Source organism: Artemia sp. Qi Xiang Cuo, chromosome 5 (assembly GCF_049724085.1).
Source record: "Artemia sp. Qi Xiang Cuo chromosome 5, ASM4972408v1, whole genome shotgun sequence".
NCBI classification, from domain to species: Eukaryota; Metazoa; Arthropoda; class Branchiopoda; order Anostraca; family Artemiidae; genus Artemia; species Artemia sp. Qi Xiang Cuo.
The window spans coordinates 12,911,769-12,927,476 of record NC_142798.1 but is presented as its reverse complement, the minus strand read 5'-3'; the positions used below and the strand labels follow the sequence as shown (position 1 = coordinate 12,927,476).

Genomic DNA, 15,708 nt, shown 5'->3' with positions numbered 1-15,708 from the left:
ATTCTTTCAGAATAGCTGGGCGTTCAGTTTCTGACAGGCTAATAAAGATAGGCTCAGTAGCTTTCTGCTTTTGTGAATTACTTCGAAGGCTCGGCCCAGTTCCAGATTGGGAGGGAGCCGTCTTCTTAGAAATACGATACAATGTACCCATACTTAGCTGATCAGCATCTGTAATTCCAAGCTTAGACTGAAAAAATGTCACTACAGTTTCTCGGAGATTTTCTGTTCCTTTCGGAGCTTCAACACCGTGAATAAGAATGTTGTTTCTTCGAGCGTACATCTCCGATCGCAGGGCAGTAGTCTTGACTTGAAACAGCTCAGTCCTTAGCAGTTTTTTCTCTGCTCTCAGTACTTTATTTTCATTTTGGAGCTTCGAAATCAAACGTTGAAGCTCATCCATGCGGAGGTTAAAATGGTCTTTCGTCACTGATATTTTGCCACCAATTAATACCGCACTGCCTAAATAAAACTAGAAAGGCATTGAGTGAGACTTACACGCAAGGGCCCCTTTTATGTAATATATCCAGTTATCACTCGGGGCCCGCTTTCGTCAAAATGAAAATTCTCCAAAAACCAGCTTGCAGTATCCCTTCAGTATAACACTGTGAAATTTTGGTATAGTATCCTTTCACTATAACACTGTGATTTTTTTTTTTTTTTTTTAATACGAATTCATTCACTCGGCACGGAGAACCTCTCTGCGTGAACCTCTAAATCATGAATAAAAGCCGGTGTATTTTTCAGTGTACAATATCTTGAAATTAATAGACGAATCGTTCTTATTAATCGTTCAGCCAATGCAGCCTTTATCAGGCTGTGACTATGATAAAGTGTTGTATTATATTTCAAAAGAACCTTTTGCACATGGGGATTAACAAATTCACTGCCACGATCCGATTGAATTTTTCTATACGAATCCTGTTCAAGAATACTTTCAATGGCCCGAGCAACTTCAACACCTCTCTTTGATCGTAATGGAATGGCATAGGCACAGCGACTAAAGACACTGATTGCCACCAGAATATATTTTTAGGGTGTTAAAAGATCCGTTTGCATTATATGCAGAGGGAAAAAGGCTTTAGTTTGACGATATTGTTTGCTACGAAGCTTGTGATTTCGGTGTAGTGTATAACTCGGTTCATTCTCTAGATACTCTTTTGCTTTTTTCAATGTGCTGCCGGAGACAGCTTTAGAAAGCGTTTTGGGAGAACTTAAACTTCCCACTTCACCAAAATTTTCATAGACACCTTTCAGAACGTTATCCATTTTGAACGCAAACACGTGGCGTAATGTACACTCCCCTTTTGTACACTGGAAGGTGAATCAATTCGTCTTCGCTTTTGACTAGCAGCCACAGGTGTTGTAAAATCATTGCTGCTGTTGCTAGTATTTTCAAATATTGAATCTTCTTCTTCTTTTTTAAATGGAGGTGTTTGTGTTGGAGGAGGACTATATTCTCTTAATTTCTTTAGAATTTGCTAATTGCCAATAAGACTTTTGGGGAAGTTTGATACACTTAGAAAAGTGTATAGATTATTGTCAAAGGATAAAAGTCCTTTACGATTCGTCACCATATCACAAATTAAATCAACTAGATTATAACTTTTTCCCTGAATTATAATTCGTTTCCCTGTGCTGTCGACTTGAATTTGATCACCAGTTTCCAACATTAGATATTATAATAATCTTTTACTCTGTTCTCGATAGGTGAGTGGCAATTGGTTTCCAATTTTCAATACAATTGAATTCAATTCCTTCTCCTTTGATGCTGCTGCAGAATCTCGGGGAGATGTTTCCTGTTTGAAGGGATCAGTGGCGGCGGTTGGTCTCTCACGATAAGGTTTATGTCTTTCAACACGTCGCAATGCATCTTGGAACAAAAGCTATTTTTTATATCGACATTATGCATACTATTAATAAATTCTCTTAGATTGTCTTAAAAATGTTTCACGGGCTAGAGGACAAGTTCAAATGGTGTCAATTTATAGGGTTTAGCCATTCTCTAGAGAAAACTGTTTACAAGTCCTGCAATTATTGGCAGTAAAAGTGTGAAAAAGCTACCGCCCGCTTGAAGGAGCCGTTTTCTTTTAAAATTTTTACCTTGTTTTTACAAGCCAAGGCGCGCACAGTGGAACGTTGTTGCTTTGTCTGTTGTCTAACACCTTCTGGCAGTTGAACATTGCCCTCAGTTAAATTTAAACAAAGTTAACATATTAGATTAATGAAATTATGGTCAAAACCATGTTTGAGTATGGCCTTCTTAAGCAAAGGTTTTGAAGTGCTTAAAACAGAAAAAAAATGCCGTTGTTCGTGTAGTTTCTTCGGTGTCATAACGTCAACTAACAGTCTTTTCTACTGTTCACCGGAAGATATACTGTAATTTCATTGTCGAAAATGTCGGTGACTACACGTAGGTCCTCGGGTGTGCTCTGATTAAGATCCAGCAAAATGTAACCGTAGGGTTTATTAGTCGCTTGAGTGTACGCTGACAACAGAAATTTTGGGGCGCCGGGGTATGTCTGTTTATTGAGAGTTATGAGTGAGCTAGAATCCCGAACGACTCGATAGATAATATAGATGGTACAATTCAAAGCAAGAGTTCGAATGCATTTGCTCTGATGAAACAGATTGTGTAGAACCAGGGCTATGGAAATGTGCTCATGGTGAGAGCGAACAGTGAACAGTTGTAGCATTTCCTGTGAGAACTGTTCAATGGATTCAGCCAAATCATCGATAATCAACCACGAGTTCGATTCAATACTATTGAAAAAATCAAGTCCCCGTATGAATTGTATTGGTATGGTGTTGGCATTAGCTTTTATTTGATCATAGGACTCCTGCCATATACTATAGCAATAGTAGATTTTTTTCGGTTTTTCCAAAAATATTTTATCGCAATTTTGAGTTATTTTAGTTAAGAGTGTTGTTTTCCCCGACATGGAGGGACCACACACAAATGACCTGAAGGGTGTTTTAAATTGATACATGTTGCTGCTGCTGTTGACAACAGTTGGACTACAACTAACTGTAAATCATATTTGTCCAATGAATAAGTAGTAGTAGCAATAATTTCCCCATAGATCTATCTAGTACGTTAACAAGAACAGTTGACAAAATTTCATGGCAGCATTTATTTCGGCAACATAAAAACGTCTATTTGTTCAACAATTGACAACGATAAAAATTACCCTTTATGTACAAGAAAAAATAAAAACACTTTTTGTCCATCAACAGTAATCACCAACTATCTGTACAACACTTATTGTCTTAAAAATAATTTTCTGTTCAACAACAACAACACTTTATGCAGCAAAACACACACTTTTCTGTACAAAACAACAACAAGAACACTTGAAAACAACACTTGAAAAAAACACTTGGAACATGAACTAGCACAGTTGAACATTATGAATTTAAAAGTGAGGTCCCCCCCCCCCAGGGCCAAGGGGCTGAAAGCCGGCCGGCCGTGGGCGGGACCCCTCCCCCCCCCCCCGGGGCTGGCCGCGGAAAGGCCCCCCCGGAGCCGGGGGGCGAAAATGGATTGTAGACAATAGTTGTCATCACTGCTGCTGCTACAGGTTAGTGGTTGGGTTAGTTGAGATTAGATTAGTTAATTTATGAACGGGTTGGTGGTGGTTAGTTAATTTATGAATGGGTTGGTGGTGGTTAGTGGTTGGGTTAGTCAGGTTAGGTTAGTTTATCCAGACCAAGTTGATTGCGATAGTCTATGCATTCAACTCGGTCTGAAATACGGTAGTGGCCATGAGGCAGGACACTCACGCCATTCTCGAGCACATAGACTTTGTCAGATATACATGACATTGCATTTTTTTTTCCACTCTCACTGTATAATTTCTATAATGTAGAGAGCGAATTGCAAGCACTTGTGCTCTCGGCACTAGGCTACTTTCTACACAGTTTCTGTACACGCTCAAGTTGAAATTACTCTTTACAAAATGTTTTGGCACCCCTTTACACGCCTTCTTTTCATCCCCACTATGTGTTTCAACGCGATAAACTTTAGGGCCCGGGAAAACCCCCCTGGATATCAAATCACTCCCCGTCTCTGATTTTAACATTAATAGTTGGTTGGGGGCTTGACGTTTCACCAACTCGGGGTAGAGGGATTGATTCCAGTTGGTGAAATCCATCCGCGAGCTGATGTGTTCCCCCTTTTTTTAGATCACCCATTAAATATTCGGTCCCATTTACATTTAACACCAGATAATCTGTGTCCCCATCGTAAACTTGAATCGCCCCCGCCCGTGGCCTTTGCAACTTGCACACTTTGTAATAAAACGACAACATAAGCTAATTGGAAATTTCCAGTACTGAACTGCCGCCCGCTATATTCTTGTTCAGTACCATATTTCGCTTTCGCCAGTGTAGAAGAACCATGCCAGCCTCTATGCTCGTGAACGATGTAAAATTGGGATCGGCAATAATTCGTGCCCACTCTAGAGGGTCAGTCACAACGTCGCAGCGAGATCTGTTCCGTACGCTTTCACACATTTTGCCAAACGCTGAATTTAGAATGAGTTTGTGAAATTTCTTTTCTACCGTTGAGTTTGCCTTAGAGCGTTAATCGACACAAGTGTTGATAAACGTCTTTAAATATGGTCACTGATTGAACTGTAGGACCCGGTGTATTATGGTGGTGATGAGGCCGTCACTCACCATCCAGGGCAAAAGCACATGGTGAACAACGATATTCTCCTTGGGGTTCAAATCAGTAATCAGTTTCTTCTTAGAAGAGGTCCAGTGCATCCCCATATCCTCGACCAATGATCGATTGTAGGGGCTCAATGAGTCCCTACTCACGGGTCGATTGATACAGGGAAAAACAAAATCTTTGACGGAGTCGTGAAGCGCCAGAGGAATGTGACCGTCAATTTCGAAGAATCATCCTTGTGGCCCATTGTCCTCGACGGTGGTAATGTCCGGGAACTCACAAGGATTCTTAAGCCATTGATAGTTCCCACACGGCGGCAAAGAGTAGTGAGACATTGCCGAGGGGTACAATGAGTTCATTTCCAAGAACACTGCATTTGAATTTGCACCAGTGCTGTTTTCTCCGCTCGGATCGGTTGACAAGACGCGGTCCCCATGAAAAACATACCCACCCCCTACTTGAACACTCTACAAAAAAGGGGCTGATCTACATCGGTGATTAGGCCTATTTCCTCCCAACTAATTTTTAAAATCAAATCCATCACCAACTGGGGTGTGGAAAAATAGTAGGCTATATCTAACCCGAACTCTGAATAGATTTGATCTGTGTTCTTACAGACTATATCCAACAGAGTTAAAACGTCACTGGCCAAGTACAGTCTACAATAATCCCACCCATTTTTACAATCCCCCTTAGCCCACACCTTCTTGGCAAACTCATATTCCTCGGCTGTGCATTCACTACTGGTCAGTGAATTGTAAAAAGATTCAATTGGAGGTAGTTTCACCTCTCTTAAGCGAGCGCCAGAACAGTAATAGTCGTATGCGTATGCACCTTTGCAGGTCCAAAGCTCACACATATCACTATCTGGAAAGTGCTGTTTAAGCAAGAGAAAGCTATCAAAATTATCGCTTTTCTGCACTTGAATCAATGGACTCAATGGCTTGGGAAAAAAACCAAAAGGAATCTAAAAACCTGATTTTATTCCAACACGTATGCCCATTATCCACTGCCTGCCATTTCAGCTCGAGAAGCAACAACTTCTTGGCAGATTTGTGAATAAGGTTATAGGTAAATGAATTATTTACCCATGGACTGTCTACCCCCCCCTCCCTCCCTATGCATACGTGCAAGTGCCAATAAAATAAATTTTAAGTCATAATTTGAGTTGTGGATACAAACAGGGATAAAAAACTGCTGGCTAACATTTAAATTACACGATTGATGCGCAACCCCTCTAAAATTACTACCCCCAGAGGATATTTCCTGCCACAAGTGATTATGATCTCTGACTTTTCCCCTCCACCACCTCTTTCCCCTTTAGTCCCCTTATCACCTCTACAAACTCCCCCTTACAAACCCAACATATTTTTTGATTTTTAATCGCGAGACGATCCTCTGCAGACAAAAACATTGGGTAATGGGTATTTCTCAAACGACAAAATAGCGCCATTAGCTGTGTCAATTACTTTAGACAGTGCCTTGTCCATGCACTCCCCCTCCTTCTGCGTTTCCACTATTTCTAACAGCTGTGTGGTATTAGATCTGTTTCTTTGCACATGAACATAAGACACTGCGCTAGACTGGTGCTCTTTAACTCGACTCGTACATCCAAAATAACTAATTTCTATCAGCTGACCTCCACAGTCCCATGATATTATGTTGCACTGGAAGAGGGTGTTTTGGAAATTTTTGAAGCGTAAAGTAGCCCTATCCCCTGAAACCGTTTCCACTGTCTGATAGCCATGCCGTCTACAGTGCCTCATATGATTTTGCAACTTTAATTCAGTCCAAAATCGAGAGAGGCATGTTGGACAGTAGAAACGTACCCCCTTATTCTTACCCTCCCCCAGAACTCTACTAATGTCTGTGATCGGATTAAAATGGCCAATTGAATTGGCAAGGGCACTAGATGGGGGTGTATACAACAACCAAACCCAGTGTCTGACTAATTCAATTGATGGGCCCCTTACAGGGATGACCACCCCCTTCTTTTTTAAACGAACCCAATCTTCAAATTCAGTTTCATACTGAACCACAGTAACGCCATTATTTAAATGGGCATTAGCCCTTTCAAAAATATCAATGGATCGTAGCGTCACTGGGTATTTTCCCTCTAAACAAGAGAAATCTACAATGGGGAAATTGGGCCCTTCCATCCCATGTACAGCCCAATCGTCTAAATTCGTCTTGGTAGCGTCACGTGCTAGAGGCTCGAATGCTGATACGAGTAAAGCGTACTTGAAACATTTTTGACCTTTTTCAAAACAAATCCACTGGACACCTTGACAACCTTCTAGATCTGGATTATATTTTAAAACTATTGCCCTTTCCCCACCCCCTCTTAAAATAAAATCTTTCTTAAATTTACAGATATTAACGCTTAAATTTTCAATGAATAAAATTACAGACCCACTACCGTTTTCATTAAAGTTCTCAAGATGCGCTATAATTTGACATACCCACTCCGAAAAAACACCCTCAAAATTTTCTAAATTTGGATAACTCACGCGCATCTCGGAATGTACATAATGGTAATAAACTTCACTTTTTCTCTCATTTAAATAAAACACCTTTAAAACAATAGAAACCTTAATTGAATCCCTCCCCCATAATTGAATTTGGTTCTCCAACAGTGCACGAATTTTATCTACATAGTCATGCACAATTTCTACGGGGTCAAACACAGAATTTCCCCCCATAAGTGAATTAAACGGGTCCCCAAAAGTCGCAGTGTAGACAACTATTGCATTTAAAATTGTGTTGGACAGCTGAAATTCGGGAAATGGTGTAAATTGGACATTACCCCCTCCCCCTCTTGTATATTATCAACACTCCCTCTCCCATATTGTTCAACAATATTTGGGGTATGCGAATGCTCTACTTCAGTTTTTTGAAGTGGATTCGTTAGGGTATCGGAGGCTGGTGGAGGAGGGTTCCCCGTTAATTCGTTTTTAAAATCCTCCAAAAGCTGTAGTGTATTTTGACTCAAGTCCCCCTGCCCAACTGCGCTATAATCTACATTTAAAAAATCATCTAAAAACTCATCAATATTAAACGGTATTTGACTGTCAGCTAAAATTTTATCGTCCCATGTTGAATTGTTGTTGGAGAGCTCCTTTTCTTCACCAGCTGATGATGATGGTGACAATGATTATGGTACCAATAGCTCATTTTCCTATAAATGAAAAAAATAGCTTATTTTCAAAGTGTTCAAAACATCCCTAACGTTTTTAAAATTTGGATTATTATTTAGATATTATTTAAAACGCGCTTTGTAGTAGTAGTAACAGTATGCACATATTAGAATTTGTTTAATTCAACTGAAAGTTCCAATTTTAAACTTAATATAAGATATTTACAATCTAAAACATCGCTTTACATAGAAGTGACAATTTGATTTTGTTCAAACAACTCCACCCCCTTTCCCAATTTCCAATATTTAACGCTCCCCCTCCGAGCCGGCCATCGCGGCGCTTCCCACAGCACTTCCCCCCGGCGCTTCCCGCTGCACTTCCCCAGGCACTTCCCGGGCCCACCGGCGCTTCCCGACCGCCACCGCGGCTCCCAGTCATTTACATAATGTTCAAATAAAAAAATTTTAGACCATAAGTCGTTTCTCTCTCTCTCTAATTCCCTACAGGTTGTCTCGGACTCATTAGCTTAATTATTGTAAGCCACGTATCTTCTGTTCCATGCGTATTCTCAGGGAAACACTACAAATAAATGGGAAACCGTTAACTCTTATTGTCAATGCTAAGCCCTAAATTCTTGGCAAGTTGTAAGCTGTCAAAAATATTATGCAAATTAGAATCCATATGTGCAATGAGATAAATGGGATAATCTCTGTCCTTCCCCATAAAACTATAATATTCAATTGTGAAAAATAGCATTTTGAGTTTCATAGTGGAGAGATAGCAATAAAAACTAGAAATTACCTAAAAATATTATTATGAGATATCGAAGAGATAGCAATAGTGGGGGAACAGAGAAAATAATAAAGTTTAGAAAAAAAGAGCGGTTTGACATGCAAAAACAAAAAATTACATTATATTTAGATATCTCTGAGGGAGGGAGGGGGGGGGCAGAGAAATTTAAAACAATGGTTGGGGGGCGAGGGGTTAATATTTTAATATCCCTGAGATACACTTTTACACAGTGTTGAAAAATAGTGAAAAGAAAAGACTAAATAGACATTGGAAGAAATAGATATATTTTTCTATAAGATAGGTAGGAAAAATGCTCACATTTGCAAATCCTGGCTGCACTTGGGTGCCCGAAGACCCAGGCGAAGCATGCTGTACCATCGGTGGACCTTGTGTTGGTGGGGCATCGACTTTACCAGGAGCGGGACTCGCCATCGTGTAGGAAGCTGCCCATTCACTTTTGAATTTCCTGCTAGTGGGTGGACCATCAATGTCACAATCCTGCGCAGATTGGGCTGCGGCTTGGTCAGGTAACACATGTTTAGGAGGCTTCGGCTAGTGACCATATTGGACAACTGTCGCCTTCGCAGGGGGCGCATTATAACCCCTTGCTCTCTTACTGGGTGGTGGCGGGCATTCTTCACAATCTGTCGCCTTCGCAGGGGCCGCATTATTACCCCTTGCTCTCTTACTGGGTGGCGGCGGGCATTCTTCACAATTTGCCTTAAAGAAGAGAAAAAAGTTAGTATGGAAAATAATTTCTCCCTTTTTTACAGAAAGAAAATTAGTACCCTCATCCACATAATTTTGTCTAGAAAAGCATTTATCACTAAGAAAGCCCCCCTACGCCAGCATTTTCAGTAAAGCAAAAAGTAAAAATATACTAAACTCAGAAATTAAACGTTTTTATTACACAACTGGTGAAAAAAAAATCATGACAATCAGTAGTCTATAGCCTTAGGATAGAAATCAATGTTTCTATTTTTATCATTTAGAAAAAAAAATTAAATGTTCCAGTCTATAGGCTTTAAATTAGATAAAAAAAGATCGTTAACCCAGCATCCTATAGGCCTAAATTTTGCAAACATAGGTTAAATGCTATTCAATTTACGCATAATATAAGTTTCATGCAACTCCTAAAGACTTTTCTTTCTAGCCTTGCATATCAAAGTTAAAAACCATAGTTTTTACGCACCCCTCCTGGGAATATAAAAGAAACTTTGTCGAAAGAAAGCCTGAAAAAAATTAAAAACATGCCTAGAGACGCAACGCATATATTTACACATTAGTTTTCTTGTCAAAGGGTATACATATCTACACAACGAATCCCCCCTTACTTTTCATGCGAAGAAACAGTTTGTTTTCATTTTACAATGATGGCAATAGAATTGAGGCATGTCAACCCCCCCCCCCCACCCTTTCAGCAATGTCCTAAAAGATATTGTTAGAACTTAATTTGAAAATAACTCGATTCACTTCTTCAAATAGAGATTGCATAGGCCTGCGCTTAATTATCGCAATCTCTTTTTGCTCGAAACTATTTTTAATTTGACGGAAAAACAAACCATTTTGATCTGAGAAACCTTTTACAGGAAGTGCTCTAAAAAGGGTGACAGCTAATTTTAACCTCGCGCTAGAGAGCCTAATGTCAAACAGAGCGGCATAATGCCTTAAGAATTGACGGAAGTGAGTGGTCGCTTTTAGCTAGGATATAGAATGCTTAAAATTGTATAAATTTAACGAAAATGTTCCCTTTCTATTGCGATTATTATCGTTGTAAAAACAGTGGGGGAGGGTTTAGGTTTTTAGGGTAAAAATAACATTTTTTATTTTTTATATCGAGTATACAGATTGCATGGAGGGGATTTGGATTGTGGGGGGGGGACTTAAATATACTGGAGGGTGACCAAGGTAAATAATTTTACTTTGAAAATAAAAATTAAACATTTACTAACATTGCTAATTGTGGCTGTCAAGGCTTCAAGCTCATCAATAATATCCATTCAAGTTCTTTCAACTGTGTCACAAAACTTTCTGATAATTTAATCACAATGCATGTCCGTTATATACGAAATCTCAAGGGTGAATTGTTATGTAAGGGGGAAAACCATATGTAAACCGACTCGCTGATTGGCTGAAAAGGAAACACGTGATCTAACTGTTTCCTAATTCCTGGATCATAACATTCGCCTCTAGCATGCACTTGGCCAAAACAACAACAACAAAAAATACTGTTTCCTATTTCTGGATCATAACATTCGCCTCGAGCATGCACTTACAACAACAACAACAACAATACATTGATCTTGAAAGAAGAGGTCATTGACTCCGGTCCCCGTTAGACTCAATAATCCAGAAAACATCCATCAAAGTGAGAAAAATACTGTTTTTCCATTCTCACTGACAAAAACCATAAAACAGACATAAATTGATGTTGACATCCATGAAAAACATCAAATAAATTGACCAACACACATAACCGTCCAAGAAACATCCATAAAAGTGAGAAAATTCCTGTTTTTTCAAGTGAGAAAAATCCTGTTTTTTTATTCTCAGTGAGAAAACCATCTCCCTATGGACTCTATGCCCATATACGGTGTGCTGTTCGGACCTCCTGAGGCCTTTCTACTTTTATAGTTGTGCCATACCCATGTAGTATCATGTAGTATCCAAATACGCATGATGGCGTATATATTTTTCATGATTGATGTATTTATAAAACGAACGTAAATTATTCCGTATATGAAAGGGGCTGTCCCCTCCTCAATGCATCGCTCTTTACGCTAAAGTTTTTTTTGTTTAAAAAACGAGGGCAACTAGGCGCCCTCCCACGCTCATTTTTTTCTCAAAGTCATACAATTAAAATTTTGAAATAGTCATTTTGTTCAGCATAGTCGAAAATATAATAAATATGTCTTTTAGGATGACTTAATCCTCCATAGTTCCCAGGGAAAGGGCTGCAAGTTATGAACTTTGCCCATAGCTTACATATTGTATTGGGTATTGGAAAGTATACCGAAATTTTCTGGAAGAATTTTTTTATGGTGGGGGGGGGGCTGGAGGAGGGGGTTACTCGGGAGAATCTTTCCGTGGAGGATGTTTCTTTGGGGTAAGGGAGATTTCTATGAAGGAGGAGCCGGATTTCCAAGCATTATTTAAAAAACGATCAAAAATTAAATTAAAAAAAAACAAATTTTTTCAACTGAAAGTAAGAAGCAACATTAGAACTTAAAACGAACAGAAAGTATTACCTATATGAGGGGGGTCTCCCCCAATTCAAAACCTCGCTCTTTACGCTACAGTTTTTTTTTAGTGCTTTCAAAAGAGGTTTGTGAATTGAAATTTGTTTTAACTTTTAACGTAAAGAGCGTGGTATTGACTAAGAGGAGAACCCCCGCACATACGTAATAACATAATTAAAAAAAAAATAAATAAAAAAACAAGTTTTTTTAAATGAAAGTAAGGAGCGACATTAAAACTTAAAACGAACAGAAATTATTCCGTATATGAAAGGGGCTGTCCCCTCCTCAACGCCTGGCTCTTTACGCTAATGTTTTTTATTGTTTAAAAAAAATAGAGTTGTGAGGAAGTAAAACTTTAGCGTAAAGAGCGAGGCGTTGAGGAGGGGACAGCCCCTTTCATATACGGAATAATTTCTGTACGTTTTAAGTTTTAATGTCGCTCCTTCCTTTCAGTTAAAAGATATTGTTTTTTTATTTAATCCCTCTCAGGGACAAAGACATAAAAAAGGAGCTTTTGACAGAGCAGAAACCCAAAGACATCTCACAGCACGGCAAAGCTCAAACCTTTTACACCTAGCCTATTCTCGTCAGGACATTCGTAAGGGATAGCTGTTAATCAGAGTAGACGTTTTGAATAGAGTGTGAGTAAATTAAAAGATAATTCTAGTTATTTGTCCATTTAATGGTTTATTTAAACAAAGAATGAAAACAAAATTCAAATTGTACTTTTAACTTTTTTTTGTCATGAAATAATACCTGTTCCCTCTACTAGATTACTCACTCTACTTACTTACTCTAGGGCCCTAGGGCCTTAGTAAAGAGAATGGGAAACTTTTAAGAGTTGAATCTTTGGCGCTTTAATATGGAAGGATAAGGATTAAAATTATTATAGTTCTTCTGGCGATTTCATTATAGAAGTAAAAAAAAAAAAATCAAAAAATTCTTGATAGTTACAATTAATGTACAATGCAATAGGATTTAGGCTGAAATTTCTCTGCAACTAATTAGTAATCAGTATTTACGATTTTCAAGAATTCTTTTTAAGTCACAACCCAGTCTGTAAAAAGTAGACATTCGCTAGCTTGGGAAAATCTTGGAAAGTTAAGCAAACTAATTGACTTTAAGCAGTTAGGTATATTGGGAATGAAATTCTACCTCCTTCACCCTCTGCTACATTTTAAAGCACATGAAAAGCAAAGTATTCAGCAGTATTGGGGAAACAAAATTGTCAAATTCTGGATGGTGGTGATGTTTTTTTTTCTTTTGACACTCTTGCCAGTCTCCACTCTTCTAAGCTTCCATACTTTTTGGACTCTAAGACATAAAAATTATTTTTAGGACACTGTCAGTAAGAGTGGAAATATCCAAAAAAAATTTCAGCTACAAGCTTAAGTTAAACGACGAATGTACTCAACTAAATTAACTACTATCTTATGCAACCATACACAATGGCTCTATTAGAACAAATGTTTTCCATGTAAATAGGAAGTAAAATGAATATCGGAAACCAATACTTTCGTAGCCTTGCTCAACCCACCAGAAAACCTTTCTTATGAAAATGTGTGTACGGACTAAATTAACTACCATCTTATGCAACCATACACAATGGCTCTATTAGAACAAATGTTTTCCATGTAAATAGGAAGTAAAATGAATATCGGAAACCAATACTTTCGTAGTCTTGCTCAACCCACCAGAAAACCTTTTTTATGAAAATGTGTGTACGGACTAAATTAACTACTATCTTATGCAACCATACACAATGGCTCTATTAGAACAAATCTTTTCCATGTAAATAGGAATCAAAATGAATATCGGAAACCAATACTTTCGTAGCCTTGCTCAACCCACCAGAAAACCTTTCTTATGAAAACGTTTGTACGGACCAACGAACTAGAGAGGAATTAGTTCAGGCAATCAAACTGCTTGAAAACTTGAAAAGCCCTTGTATAGATGGCGTCCCTGCTGATCTGCCGTAAGCTCTGCCTGAGTCAGACAAAGATGAGCTCCATGAACATCGATAGTTGTCCCGGTCTTCAAGAAAAGGTCCAAATGGAACGTAAAACTACAAAGGTATATCTCTCATCCCAAATACTGCGAAAATATCCGCAATTGTACTTTTAAATGGGTTCCAAGACACTAGAAGTTCCCGAACACGATCCAATCAAGCATTATTTAGGCCAAGCACGAGCTACTGTGATCAGATCTTTAGCTTAAGACAGATCAACAGCAGCACCATTCGATAGCAGGCAGGAGACAATCAAAATCTTAATTGATGTCATCACTGCCTTCGATTTGGTCAATTGAGATGCTATTTGGTTAGTAATGGGCTAAAACGGAATCCTAGAAAAGATCATCATGCATTTGAAGGCGTATTATGATTGAACCAAGGCTCAAGTTAGAGTCAATGGTGAGCTTTCGGATTTTATCCTTAATGAAGAGAGTGTACGTCAACGCTGCATCCTCTTACTGGCATTATTCAAATTCGTGGTCAATTGATTCTTGTGGTACAGGACAAGTACAAAGGTGTAACAGTGATTCAGTCCCTCTCCATCACAGATCTTGACTATGCTGATGATGTCACTATATTTGATAAACTGTCGCTATACTTGAGTCTGTTGCCGATCCTCAGGCTATGATCAACAAAGTAGCAAACAGAGCACTCTCAACTGATCTCAAGATACGTCTTCTGAAGAAGAAAATGATGCAGATAAATGGGATGGATGTCTCACCTGTAATCTTAAATGACAGTCAAATTGAGGACGTTCAGTTGTTCAAATATTGTTGCTAAATGATGAACACAATTGGAATTCCCTCAGAAGAGACTTGGAGTAACAAATCCTCAGCATGAAACGTCTTTCTCCCACTAAAAACTCCCTTTGGAAGCGCAAAGAAATATCCCTATGTACAATGTCATACGAAGCCTAAGAAGTCATGGTTCTCTATTTGGGGATCACCCACTTGTCTCTGATGTTGTCAAAATGAGATGTCCGAGGGAGTTTAGATGCACCATTTGGAAATGACAAGATCACATAGGCAAAAAATGCCTGAAATGCCTTCTACTTCCAGCATGAAAGAAGAAAGCTGGAGGACAGAAGAAAACATGCCCTGCGACAGTCAAGTTTGACCTTGAGCTTATTGGGGGCTTCCAAAATTTGGGTGACGTTGGAATCGTCACCGGCTTGAGATCCTGGAGGCTGTCATCCTCGAGCAAAATCTCTGAAAAGGCATGTCGTCGTCTGTCGGGCACACCAATGAGGCTGGATGTGGCTTGAACGTGCAGCAAGTACAAGTAGACTTAAATAGATGTAAAAAACCAATAACTGATTTAATGTTCAAAAAGAGTTTCTATATGCGTTGACAAAAACGAATTCCTGATTTCTCTTCTTTGGCGAGTATTGAATAGTTTTTGTAATTGTTTTTTTTCTACTTAATTCTATATCTAGTTTTTGTTTGTTTTTTAACTGACATAATGTTGAGATCAGACGTGAAACAGCCTGTGTTTTGCCTCCAGCTAATATAAAAGAACCATTTTGTTTGAGAAAAAAAATACGTATGTTTGTTGACAATATTTTTTGCACATAGTTTACCCAGAATGTCATGTTTTCAAGCTATTAATGGCCTTTATTTTGAGTTTCTCTTATGGAATTGAACATTGATATTTACTTTTAGGGTGATTCCGGAGGACCACTGTACATGGGATCCACTGTTATTGGTATTGTATCCTGGGGATATGGGTGTGCATTTGCTGGATACCCAGGTGTCTACACTCAAGTATCATACTTCATTGACTTTATTAATTCAGTCTAAGCGGCTTCTATTGTGAATAAAAATTTATTTGGTGTTTAATATAAAAAACAAAAACTTT

General features: G+C 38.7%; 1 protein-coding gene across 1 annotated transcript in view; it reads left to right on the top strand.

Moving 5' to 3' along the window:
- LOC148951821 (trypsin-1-like) overlaps positions 1-15,708 on the top strand; it is a 52,396-nt gene extending 36,688 nt beyond the window's left edge. Inside the window, exon 5 of the mRNA XM_089089346.1 lies at positions 15,513-15,708. Coding sequence (XP_088945472.1) covers positions 15,513-15,650 — 138 coding nt within the window. The 3' untranslated portion in view covers positions 15,651-15,708. The remainder of the gene's footprint in view (positions 1-15,512) is intronic.